The sequence below is a fragment of the Rhipicephalus microplus genome, unplaced genomic scaffold (genome assembly GCF_043290135.1).
Source record: "Rhipicephalus microplus isolate Deutch F79 unplaced genomic scaffold, USDA_Rmic scaffold_12, whole genome shotgun sequence".
NCBI classification, from domain to species: domain Eukaryota; kingdom Metazoa; phylum Arthropoda; class Arachnida; order Ixodida; family Ixodidae; genus Rhipicephalus; species Rhipicephalus microplus.
Genome location: NW_027464585.1, coordinates 48,745,028 through 48,757,770, shown reverse-complemented (window position 1 = coordinate 48,757,770; position 12,743 = coordinate 48,745,028). Strand labels below are relative to the sequence as shown.

Sequence of the window (12,743 nt, the reverse complement as noted above, 5' to 3'; positions counted from 1 at the left end):
CCGCTGCAGTGGCTAGAGAGGGCTCCTGAGACCTTCATAATTTATTTATTATACCCTCAAGGCCATGGGCATTGAAGAGGGGAGTAGGAGTAACAAGATGTACAAAACAGAAAAAACAGAGCATGTGTTTAAATAGAAAAAACGTAGATTATCCTGATTATACAATATTAGCTAATGCTTGATGAAACAGGTGATTAACGCGTATGGAAACAACATCGGCGGGAAGGTGGTTCCACTCTCGGGATGTTTTTGGAATGAAAGACTCAGCAAAATATTTAGTGTTAGATGAAACAACTCCAACTTTATGATTATGGTCAATTCGACATGATATGTACTGAGGTTGTGAAAGCAGTTCAGCATGGAGAGAAGCATGGTAATAAACCTTATGAAATAAAGTTAGGCGAAAAATGCGACGTCGTGATGCTAAAGATGGGAGGTCAATACTACTTTTCATTGCCGTTACACTTGCCGTTCTATTGTAATTTGATAGAATGAAACGGGCTGAATTATTCTGAACAAGTTCAAGTGCGGTGAGTAAGTTGTCGTGGCAAGAATCCCATACTGGTGTTGCGTACTCTAGTTTTGATCTGATTAGTGTTTTGTATAGAAGAAGTTTTAAAGAAGACGGGGCTGAAAAAAAGTTTCGACGTAAATAACCTAGCATGCGGTTTGCCTTGTTAATAATGTATTCGATGTGTTTCGTCCAAGTTAAATTGTTGGTAATATGAACACCTAAGTACTTGTAAGAGGAAACGATTTCAAGTGGTGTATTGTTCAGGTAATATATAGGCATACAACTAGTAGTTCTCGATACACGCATTACTTTACATTTAGTGACATTAAGTTCCATTAACCATTCTTTGCACCAGTTGCTTACACTAGTTAGATCTGATTGGAGAGAGTAGGAGTCGTTGTCAGCAGTTATTTCCCGAAAAATTATGCAGTCGTCGGCAAACAAATGAACATTAGAGGATATAAGAGAAGGCAGATCGTTAATGTAAATAAGAAACAAAAGAGGTCCAAGAACAGATCCCTGGGGGACACCAGAGGAAACCTGGCTGAGTGAAGAGTTATGATTATTAGCTGAAACAAATTGCGAGCGATTTTTAAGGAAACATACAATCCACTTCATTATGGTGTCTTCAAGTTAGAGTTTGCTTAGTTTGAGTAGTAGCAGCTTGTGACATACCTTGTCAAAGGCTTTGGAAAAGTCTAAATAAACACAGTCAGCTTTTGATGATTGGTCTAAAATGCGATGTAGCTTGTGAGTAAAAGATATTAACTGTGTTTCGCATGAGAGCGATTTGCGAAAACCGTGCTGTGCAGATGTAAAAAATGAATTTGATTCAAGGAAATTGACTAGATGTGAGAATATGATATGTTCCAGTAATTTACAGCAGGTACTAGTTAAAGATATAGGGCGGTAATTTGCGGGGGATGTTTTTTGGCCAGATTTGAAGAGTGGAACCACCTTACCTATTTTCCATTGTATGGGTAGCGTAGATGTGTCAAGTGATTGCTGGAATATTTTTGTTAAAATAATAGAACTAAATGAACTTGTATTCTTCAAAAACTTCGAGTCTATTAAATCGTAACCTGGTGAAGAATGGTATTTAAGTCCAGCAATTAACTTAGCCACACCTGGCGCTTCGATACAGATGGAGGACATTACAGGAAAATTATATGTCTGCACGCTAGGAGCATTAATTGTAGAAGGAACAGAAAAGTTTTTCGTGAATGTATCATTGAGCACAGCCGCGCAATCACTCAAGGAAATGGAATTGCCCGATGCGTCTTCTAAGTAAATACTGTTATCATGTGGCGGATTTATGACTTTCCAAAACTTTCTAACGTTATTATTAAGCATGGATGGCAAGGTTTGGGATAAAAATGAAGATTTAGCAGCTTTTAGTGCAGATATGTAAGCGTTCGATGCTAATCTGTAAGCTTCCCATCGAGAATCAGTTGGCGATTTCCTGGCAGAACGATAAAGGCGCTTCTTACAGTTAGACAGCCTTTTCAAGTGGGCGTTGTACCACGGGGCGCGCTGATTACACGTGATAGTGCGTTTCGGTATGAATTTTTCTGTTAGATCGTAAACTTTACACGCAAATATATCCCAGTTAGTTTGAACAGAATGATCATCGAAGTTTGCCAAAAAAGTATCAAGAAAGATGGATAACTCGTGATTAATAGCCTGAAAGTTCGCCTTTTTGTAGTCACGAATTACTTTTTTGTTGTTTGAAACTTTTGGGAATGATGCATTAAAAGAAAAACTGAGAAGAGAATGATCGCTGATTCCGGGCAAGTACGTTATGTTGGAAATAAAATCGGGCCGCATAGTTAGGATTAAGTCAAGAGTGTTAGCTGCGTGAGATGATATTCTAGTTGAATGATCTACTAATTGCGTTAAAGAAAAGATAGAGCAAAAGTTAAAAAACTCAGAAGCTTGTGTCGAAAAAGGAGAAATGGAAGCTGGTTGTGTAGTCCAATTTATGTTCGGAAAGTTAAAGTCGCCGAGTAAAAATAAGGGATAACTGGGGAAACGTGTTACGATGTGGTTCATAACGTCGTGGAGTTCGTTAACAAATGTTGAGGACGACGAAGGGGAACGATAGCATGCGCCTAGGACGATTTTTTGATGGCCAATAGTGAGCAAAGCCCAGATAGTTTCAAGAGTGGTGGTAATGTGTATGCAAGAAGAAGATATGTTTTTGGATATCGCTAACAGAATACCGCCACCCCGATGCGCAGTTCGATCACAACGATAAATTGCAAAATGACTCGCTTGATTAAAAATTTCTGAGTCCTGTACATGCGCACGGAGCCACGTTTCGGTTAGCACAATTATTTGTGCATCGCAGGTATCTATTGCGGAAGATAAAGAATCATATTTGTTAAGAAGGCTTCTTATGTTCGTGAACAGAACAGAGATCCTTGGGTTAGATTTAGGGCCACTACCCCTCGCGCGTTCCTAGGAAGGGACACGTGCCTGGATGTTACTTTCGAAACCTCGACCAGGCCGTTCTACTTCAATAACCTGTCCAGCGTTAGTATCAAACATGTAGCATTTTTTGTTAACATATAGCTTGTTGTAACGTAAGTTAAATTGGGGGGATTCTGGCAGATTTTTTGCGAAATCAGTGAGCTTTTTTCGGATGATGCGCATAGCGGGCGAGAAGTCTTCGCTAATGCCTATGTCTTTTATTTTAAATTGGGAGCGTGCAGACAATATTTTATCTTTAGTTTTGATGTCGCTAAACTTTACAATGATGGGACGGCATCGGTTTTGCGAAAATGAGCCTAGTCGGTGTGCGCGATGAATCGAGTTTGGCGAAAATGACCCTATGACGGACGTAATTTCAGTGACCACCTTTGCTTCAGTTTCTTCCCAAGATTCTTTGACATTTGGAAACCCATGAAAAATTAAATTGTCACGTCGAGACCTATCTTCAAGCTCGTCCAGGCGAGCCTGTAACAAGCTGTTTTGAGCAGTAGTTTCTGATACCTTACTACGCATGCTTGATAGCTCACTTTCGAAGTTTTCGACAATCTTGGATTTGTTTTCTAGTTTATCTAGTCTTTTTAGTATTCCGCTTACTTTCGTCTCGACGTCCTTTTGACCGTTTTTTATGGTTTTTACGTCAGCAGCTAGATCAGCATGATTCTTCGAACTTTGAACAGAACGTGCATGAACGTCTTTAAGGAGCTGAAATAGCACACTCATTTGTTCAGCGGGGTTCTCGGGTAGCGTTTCAAGTTGCAATAGCGCTTCAGAACGCGTTGTTGGCCCAGGATTAGCTTCAATATCCCCACAACACAATAATAGGAAGGCAATGGAAAAGCAGTCACAAATGGTATCAAACAAAACCCGTGGGCACGGGAACAGCAAAAGGCAGGTATTATTCGATTTTTTAGCATAAAGAGAATATTTTCTACACACCTGCATTGGAAAAACACGCAGATCAGGCATCATGCTTGATGCGCTGCTCCCGTGCCCACTGAGGAACAGGTTGGTCCGCAAGCTGCTTTTGTGGTTTCCGGGGAGCGATGTCATTGTCGATGCTGTTGGCAGATGATGGTCGAGCTTCGCCGATGAGGTTGCATTGAAGAATATACCACTGCTTGTGGTTTTGACGCCAGAAGAATGCACCTGCCAGAGCAGATGCGAACACGCCGAGTCAGAAGAGACAGCCGGTAGCCAGACCACCAACAGCTCAAGCGCAGCCTGCATTGGAAAAACACGCAGATCAGGCATCATGCTTGATGCGCTGCTCCCGTGCCCACTGAGGAACAGGTTGGTCCGCAAGCTGCTTTTGTGGTTTCTGGGGAGCGATGTCATTGTCGATGCTGTTGGCAGATGATGGTCGAGCTTCGCCGATGAGGTTGCATTGAAGAATATACCACTGCTTGTGGTTTTGACGCCAGAAGAATGCACCTGCCAGAGCAGATGCGAATACGCCGAGTCAGAAGAGACAGCCGGTAGCCAGACCACCAACAGCGCAATCGCAGCCTGCATTGGAAAAACACGCAGATCAGGCATCATGCTTGATGCGCTGCTCCCGTGCCCACTCCATGGCTACTATCATGGCTACTATCATGGCTACAATTGATCGGCAGCGTTTTCTGACCATCCTCAAGCTCAAGAAGTGTTGCAGGGCCCCTTTCAAACTTTAGAACAATCATACTTTTGCTCGCCTTTTTATTTGAGTTGGAGAGATTCTATAGTCAGTCAGATGACTTGAACCACACAGCTCATATACAGAGAAAGATATATCAATAAATTATTGCACTACTTTATCGTACCAACGAGCGAATATGACAAGACAGGCGTGTAGCTTGAAACTCCTCTTTGTCCACAGAATGCACCCATGATGAAGGTGTCAGGAGCCCTCTCTGGCCACTGCAGCGGTGAACGCAGACTGGGTGTACTCGGGCAGTGCCGAGAAGAGCTGGAAGAGCCGCAGCATGCGCTCAGGGCTCAGATCACCCATGCGCTCAAAGACCCGCGTGGCTCCTTCACGGAGCAGCCGTGGCCCACACCCGGGTATCCACTTCCTGCAGTGCAGCCAACAGAGTGTATACCATAGCAAAATCATCTGAAGATTGTGCATTCCTGGACTTCTGAAACCATACCCCATACATCATTAGTCGAAAACCTGCAGTCTACATACATCCACTGTTTGGTATAAGGCCATACTTCACATCACGAAAACAGTTTTTCATTGTTAACGGGGCTCAATCAATCCCAAATGTCACATCTGGTGTACCTCAAGCATCTTTGTGATATTACTGATAGTATCCAATCCCAAATTTGCTTATTGGCAGGCGATTCTGTGTTTCGGAGTGAAGTAAGAACCATTGATCACTCCAACATATGGTATGCAACAGTTTACACCAGGAAGAAACAGTTTACACGAGGAAGAAGAATCTCCATGTTAGCAATTATCCTATGAATAGTATCTGAATACAAATGTCTTGGCACTTGTCTTATAGTGTAGCTAACGTGGCAGAAACAGTTTGATCATGTTATAGCAAAAGCTGGGAATTTCACTATGGAATGCAAAATATTTTTCTATTCTTACTAAAAAGCTATTGTACAAGACAAATACCTATTCTTGAATATGCCTGCACACTTTGGGACCCACAAGTCAATCAAGGCATTCATAAATTGAAAAGGGTCCAGCTGGTTGGTTAAGTTTGAAAGAAAGATTATACAAATACCTCACGGGTTCCTATGTTTGGAACATTGTGTGAGTGGGGGAATAAAACAGTAATAAACAAGTAGTAGTAGTAATAGACTTTTATTCAGCCAAATTTACAGGCCGAGCATTTCGATCGCCTGTGCGATCAGTCGGTCAAAATGCTTGGCCAGTAAATTTGGCTGAATAAAAGTCTATCAAGATATGGCAAATTCAACATTACAATAGAAAAAATATAGATGATTAAAAAAGACATTGATAGACATAGAATGAAACACAGCAAAACACGCTAAGACAATTACAATAGATACATACATATGATTAGATCGAGATTACCTATGCAATTGTCTACATGAATTGTGTTTGAAGTTCTTTCATGAGGTCTATCATTGCCGTGTCGGAATTCATAAGGCCAGATATTACTTGCACCACACTACCTCTCAGACTGCATCCATCATATGTTCAAAATACGAGAGAAATTTCATGCAAGGATGATGTAGTTCAAAGCGTTTTTTTTTTCCCAAAAACAATCTGAGAGTGGAAACAGTAGCCTTCAAACATTGCTTTATTATGTCAAATGTTTTTTTTTTTCTGATAGAATGACTTTTTTGCTGTTTTTCTCTATTTGTTTTCTTACATGTATTTGTGTTGCTGATGGTGATTAGTTGTCGACTTTGTTTGGCTGACAATGTATCTTCTTTTGTAATCCACATTTTGTATACCCTCCCTTACTGCAATGCGCATTGGCACTGTGGGTAATGAAGTAAATAAGAGATGCTATAATGAAGTTTCTACATTGGTATCCTGTGCCTGCAGGAAACTAAGATATGCATTCAGTGGTTGCATATGGGCAAAGAAATGATAGAGAAGCCCCTAAGCACGACTTCTGTGGAAGGCCCACACACTCACTCGAGACAAGGCAGCACATAAGCGGTGCGGCGCACCATGTTCTGGCGCACAAAGAACACCAGTTCGTGAAGCCGCTCGGGGCCGCCTGCCAAATTCCAGAGGTCACTGCGTGGCACTAACCGCAACAAATGCAACGGAGCCTGGAACACAGATGTGTACGTGCCACTAATGGTCAGGAAAAAAACACAAAAAAAAACTTGGCAATGCTAGAGTTCAACCCTTGCCCAAGAAGTGACTGCCCTTCATGGTTTCTCAGGTAGCCTTACACCTTTCACACAGAAAAAACAAGTGAACACTCAAATCATATGCATCAGTATTTTCGGCAGAGCTTTAAAAAAAGCATTTTGCAGCAAGTATGGCGATGGTCTACTGATACGGTTGTTTTAGAGCCTGATATAGCAGTATGCCTCCAAGATTTCATGCTCATTCTAACTCTGAACACTTCGCAGCTATTGCTATTTCACATTGCGGAACAGCGGCTGGCAGTGACATCTTTGGCAGTGGCTAGGCAGGCATGCACAATCAGCAGAGTTCCAGAAAACCCCGAACTTAAGCAAACAAAGACTGATACGTCAGCTTACCTGACTGATCCACATTTTCACACAAGTTAATGGAATTTCATGCACCCTACAAGCGTCACACTTGTTGAAACAGTTCCCACCCTGTGTTGTGACTTCTTATCTCCTGGTTCTGTCAGGAGCCAACAGAGAATATGATGATGATGGTAAATTTTAGTGGCGCAAGGGCAACGCAGGCCAAAGAGCGCCAAACACACGGTTTTTGGTCGATTTGATTATTAAAAGTCTACTCAGGGTGGCAAGAGTAAAAGAGTAGTGTATAGAACTTAAACTTAGGTGTAGTGACTATGAGTGATGGGTTTAAAACGGGCTACGCTTATGGGTTTTACAAAGTCATGCCGTGTCGTCAACAGTCCTTGTCAAGACAAGGAGTGCGTGCTGCATGACATTTGATAAAAAAAAAGTCTCAGCGGTTCCCTCAGGATTGAGAAGAGGCTGAGATTAGTGAGAATATGTTATGGAATGTAGGAAGCCTACACTAGCTAAAAACTTTAGGACTACTTTTGGGGGAAACAAGGGATCGTCTCCAAGAAAAAATTGTGGATGAGGCGGAATGTGACATTTGTACAGCTTTGAAAAGTGACACAGTCTTTCTGGTTCGAGGTACGGACAGGTAATTAGAACGTGAACGACAGACAGCTCATCACTACATTTTGCACAATGTGGTGCTGGAGAATTCTTTAAAAGGTGCGAGTGTGTTGCATGTGTATGACCGATCCTGAGTCTGCACAATGCAACTTCTTGGTGCCTATTACGTTTTTCAGTCAGATATCTTCCTATTCTTGGCTTTACTAAGTGCAGTTTGTTTGCGTTTGCTGCATTCCATTCTTCTTGCCATTGTCTACGCATTTGGGATATGATGAGTGGCCTCAGGTCCTCACACGGGATGGTGTTTACGTCAACTGATGGGCGGAGTGCTGCTGACTTCGCAAGTTTGTCCGCTATCTCATTGCCAGCAATGTTGCAGTGTCCCGGAATCCAGCATAGCATGATTTTGAGCTTAGATTTGCGGGCTGACATGATGCATTTTCGAAGTGTATTAGTAACTGGGTTTTTGAGTATCTTAGTGGAGGACAGCGCAGTCACAGCACTGAGAGAATCTGTGTATATGATCGAGGCTGGCTCTTTCTCCTTTAAAATGTGCGTTACAGCTAAAAGTATGCCATAGCATTCTGCAGTAAATATACTGGTATGTTTGTTCATTGTTCTAGATTCAGAGAAAGCGGGACCGTGTGCCGCACATGCGACTGCGGAGGACTTGGAGGCATCAGTATAATATTCAGCACACCTGTATTTGGCCTGCAGGTACTTGAAGTGTTGATCGATCGCGACTGGGTGGCCATTTTTTCCTACCTCTAGGAATGACAAGTCACAATCGATAGCCTGCATTTCCCATGGCACAGCAGTGTCCTTGTGAGAGGTTAGTTGAAGACTGGAGACCGGTATGTGCATATTTCCAAGGTGTGAGGCCACTCTGAGGGGATACGGTGGCGTAGCTGATGGTCGCCTCAAAAACAGGGGGGCGTTCGATGTATCCTGCAATAGCGCACGAGCTGGGTGGTCGATATGGGAAAGCACCTTGGTGGCATACGTGACACTTGTAAACTGACGTCGCCGTTCTAGTGACCACCGGTCTGTCTCAACATACAGGCTGGCTGTTGGGCTGGTCCGGAAAGCACCGCTGGCCAGCCGAAGCCCAAGATGGTGCACTGGGTCAAGCATCTTCAATGCAGATCTTGAAGCTGACTCGTAAACCACCGAGCCGTAATCGATACGTGATAGCACTACACTGTTGAGAAGGTTCAGCAGACAGTCACGGTCTGTGCCCCATGACTGATGTGAGAGAATCTTGAGCAGGTTTAAGGCTTTCAAGCATTTAAGTCGTAGCTGTTTGATATGTGCAACAAAGCTGAGCTTTTCATCAACCACAACACCTAAAAATTTGTGATCTTTTTTGGTAGTTATGGTTTGTCTGTTAATTGAAATATTGGGGGGTGGCCTTATGCCACGTAGTTTTGAGAAGAGTACGCAAACAGTCTTGTCACAGTTAAACTTAAACCCATTTTTGTCTGCCCAGCTTGACAGCTTGTTTACTGCCAACTGAATCTGACGTTCACATGTGGCTAGGTTGCATGATTTGAAGCTGATCTGAATGTCATCCACATATACAGAGTAGGAGATTGTTCTAGGCATAATGGTGCTTATGGAGTTCATTTTTACGATGAATAGTGTGCAGCTAAGAACACCACCCTGGGGGACGCCATTTTCTTGCGTAAACCACTTTGATAAGGCATTACGAACACGAACCACAAATGTACGGTCAGAAAGGTAGCTTTCAATAGTATTCAGCATGTTTCCTGACACTCCAAAAGATCGCAGGTCACGGAGAATGCCATAACGCCATGTCGTGTCGTAAGCTTTCTCTAAGTCGAAAAATACAGATAGGCAGTGCTGTTTATGAATGAAGGCATCCCTGACATAGGATTCAAATGCTACCAGTTGGCCAGTTGTCGACCGGCCAGACCTGAATCCAGCTTGATGACGATCAAGGAGGCCATTGTATTCAAGGTAATACACAAGGCGGCAATTCACCATTTTTTCGAACACCTTGCCCAAACAGCTGGTCAGCGCTATAGGCCTGTAACTAGCAGCAAGTGTGGCTTCTTTTCCTTGTTTAAGGATGGGTATGATAACTGCCTTTTTCCAGGTCATGGGCAGACGCCCAGAGGACCATACACTGTTGAAAAGAATGAGGATGACGTCAAGCGTTTCTTCGTGTAAGTGTTTCAGCATGCCGTAAGTAATCCTGTCCGAGCCAGCTGCTGAGCTGCCGCACTTTGCCAGTGCTGCCTTTAGTTCACCTATAGTAAAGGGGGCATTGTACCCCCCCGCCGATGGCCTGTCATCACGAATCGGTTTACGTTCCTCGGCAAGTTTGTATCGCCTAAAGGAGTCTGTATAATGTGCTGAGCTGAAAATATACTCGAAGTGTTGGCCTAAGGCATCTGCCTGGTGTTCAAGTGTATCACCAGCAGTACTAACAAGGGGCATCGAATGAGTGCTGTGCCCTTGGAGTGCTCTTACTCTGTTATAGACCTTATGTGTGTCAGTGTAAGAGTTCACGGATGAGAGGAAGGATTGCCAGCTCTGTCGTTTAGACTCTCGTCGAACACGTCTACCGTTTGCTTTTGCACGCTTAAAATTCACCAAGTTTTCGACTGTAGGATACCTGCGGAATTTCGACCATGCTTTGTTTTGATTGTCACGAGCATTTTTGCACTCAGAGTTCCACCAAGGTCGTCTTTTGTTCCGTGTATTGTTAGATGTATGTGGGATGGATTGCTCTGCGGCCTGTATAATGTGCAGTGTGACCAACGCTTCAGATTCATCGATGCCTAGGGTTTCAATTGATGAGCGCGATAGTTTTGAGAGTTTTCGGAATTTCGTCCAGTTCGCACCCTGTTCTCGAAACCTGGTTACATTCACAGTCAATGTACCCGTATTTCCTTTGTATTTTAGACAAACAGGAAAATGATCACTTCCATAGAGGTTATGAATTACAGCCCATTCAGTGGTTGCCAAGAGTGAAGGAGATCCGATAGCAAGATCTATTGCTGTGTATGAGTAGTGCGCTGCGTTAAAGTATGTTGGCTCTTTTTTATTAAATATACAGGAGCCGGAGGACAACAGAAAGTTTTCGATTAGGGAGCCTCGAGAATCCGTTCTTCTACATCCCCATAAAGGGTGGTGCGCGTTAAAATCTCCGACCAACAGAAATGGATGCGGAAGCTGGTCGATGAGCGTTTCAAATTCTTTAGTAGAGAGTTGGTGGTCTGGAGGGATGTATAGTGAACACACGGTTGTTACTCGTCCAAAAATTAGGGTTCGTATTGCCACTGCTTCTAAGTCAGTAACCAGAGTGAGGCTTTGAGACGGAACTGCTTTCTGCACCACGATAGCGACACCACCAGATGAATGGGAAGTGCCCTTTCTGTCCTTTCGGTATACCATATATCTTTTCAAAAGGCTAGTGTGTGTAGGTTTTAGGTGTGTTTCCTGTAAGCAAAGTATGTTTGGTTGGTGTTGTGCAAATATTTCATAGATGTCGTCTAAGTTCTTAAGTAAGCCTCGGCAATTCCATTGGATAATATTTTCGGCAGCCATTTTTATGAATGAGGAAAAGAGCAGGACTTATTCACACTTCACTGCCTTTATTAGGAGGCTTAACTGGCGGGTGTCTTTTCCCTCTGAGGCGATCTATGGAGCCCCGCCTCACTTGGGAGGATTCCGTCAGCATCTTAGACGCTGAGGATCCTGGTGTCACTTCCATTGCCTCCGGTGGACCCTCAGAAGCTAATGGAGGTTTGTCAGAAGAGACAGGTGTCTCAGTTGTCTGTGTGGTCCCTGGGGTCTGATGAAGTTCGACCTCCGGGACGTGAAAGGTTGGTGCAGCCTGTGGCTGCTTGGTGGGGGGCAGAGATGTGCACGCATCAGCAAAGCTGTATTGCGTGCCCACCGTCACTAGACGCCGCCCGGCCCCTCGGCGCGCTGCGTCAGCGTACGTTCTTCCGGAGAAGAGTGACACCTTCTTCCGGGCTTCAGAGTATGTTATGTTTTCCATTACTTTAATCTGGATGATTTCCTTTTCCTTTTTGAAAATTTCACATGTCCGCGAGTACGCTGCGTGCGGCCCGTGACAGTTAGGGCACTCTGTTTGCGTGGAAGTACAGCTCTCTGTTGGGTGCTCATGATCACCACATTTTGCACATGTTTGTTTTCCGCGACAGGTATCCGACCCATGTCCATATTTCTGGCATTTGTAGCACCTTCTAGGGTTGGGTATGTAGGGGCGGACCTTGCAGTGAAGGAACGCAGCTTTCACAGATTCTGGCAGAGTGGAGCGGTTGAATGTAAGTACTATATGAGGCGTCACCACTTCTTCATTGTTTCGCCTGATGGTTATCCGGCGGATGGCGACTACGCCTTGCTCTCGAAAGCCTTCAAGGAGGTCAGCTTCAGTTTCTCGCATCAGATCACGTTGTGAAATGACGCCTTGAACAGTGTTAAGGCTGCGATGGGGGGTAATAGACACATTCAGGTGGGCAAACTGCTTCTGTTTAAGGAGAGTGTTTGCATGCTCTTTCTGGCTTACTTCAACAAGAAGATCACCGGATGACAGTTTCTTTGCGTCGTACTTTTTGCCTATTAAGTTAGCAAGGGTTTTAGCTATCAGGAAAACCGACAGTCCTGCAACAGAGACGTTATCTGCCAGAGAGTGTATGACTAGGAAGCGTGGGAAGTGCTCACAATCGCTTCCGGTTCGTTTGGAGCTTTCATCGGTGCGATTCCTTTTCAGGGACCGATCATTGAGGGGGGGGAAAGATTTTGCCATGTGGTGGACTTCATGTTCAGCGGCGATGGTGACCACCCACCACCGAGCCCAACAAGGGGACGCTACAAGGTAGAACACTTGAAGGCGCCAGTCATACATCACCGCTATAACCAGATATAACTACCACAGGTTGGGTAACTACACAAGGTTAACCCTTGCCAC

The 12,743-nt window shown here is 44.0% G+C and overlaps 1 protein-coding gene across 24 annotated transcripts in view; it reads right to left on the bottom strand.

Annotated features, from left to right (window-relative positions):
- Positions 1 to 4,685: 4,685 nt before the first annotated feature.
- The window catches only part of mtTFB2 (mitochondrial transcription factor B2), a 124,616-nt gene continuing 116,558 nt past the window's right edge, over positions 4,686 to 12,743 (bottom strand). For 22 of the 24 annotated variants that reach the window (XM_075882561.1, XM_075882551.1, XM_075882555.1 and 19 more), the window contains 2 exons: positions 6,612 to 6,751; positions 4,686 to 5,124 (listed from right to left, as the gene is read on the bottom strand). In XM_075882561.1, coding sequence (XP_075738676.1) covers positions 4,884 to 5,124; positions 6,612 to 6,751 — 381 coding nt within the window. In that variant the 3' untranslated portion in view covers positions 4,686 to 4,883. The remainder of the gene's footprint in view (positions 5,125 to 6,611; positions 6,752 to 12,743) is intronic. The other 2 variants (XM_075882563.1, XM_075882564.1) reach the window with 1 other exon arrangement.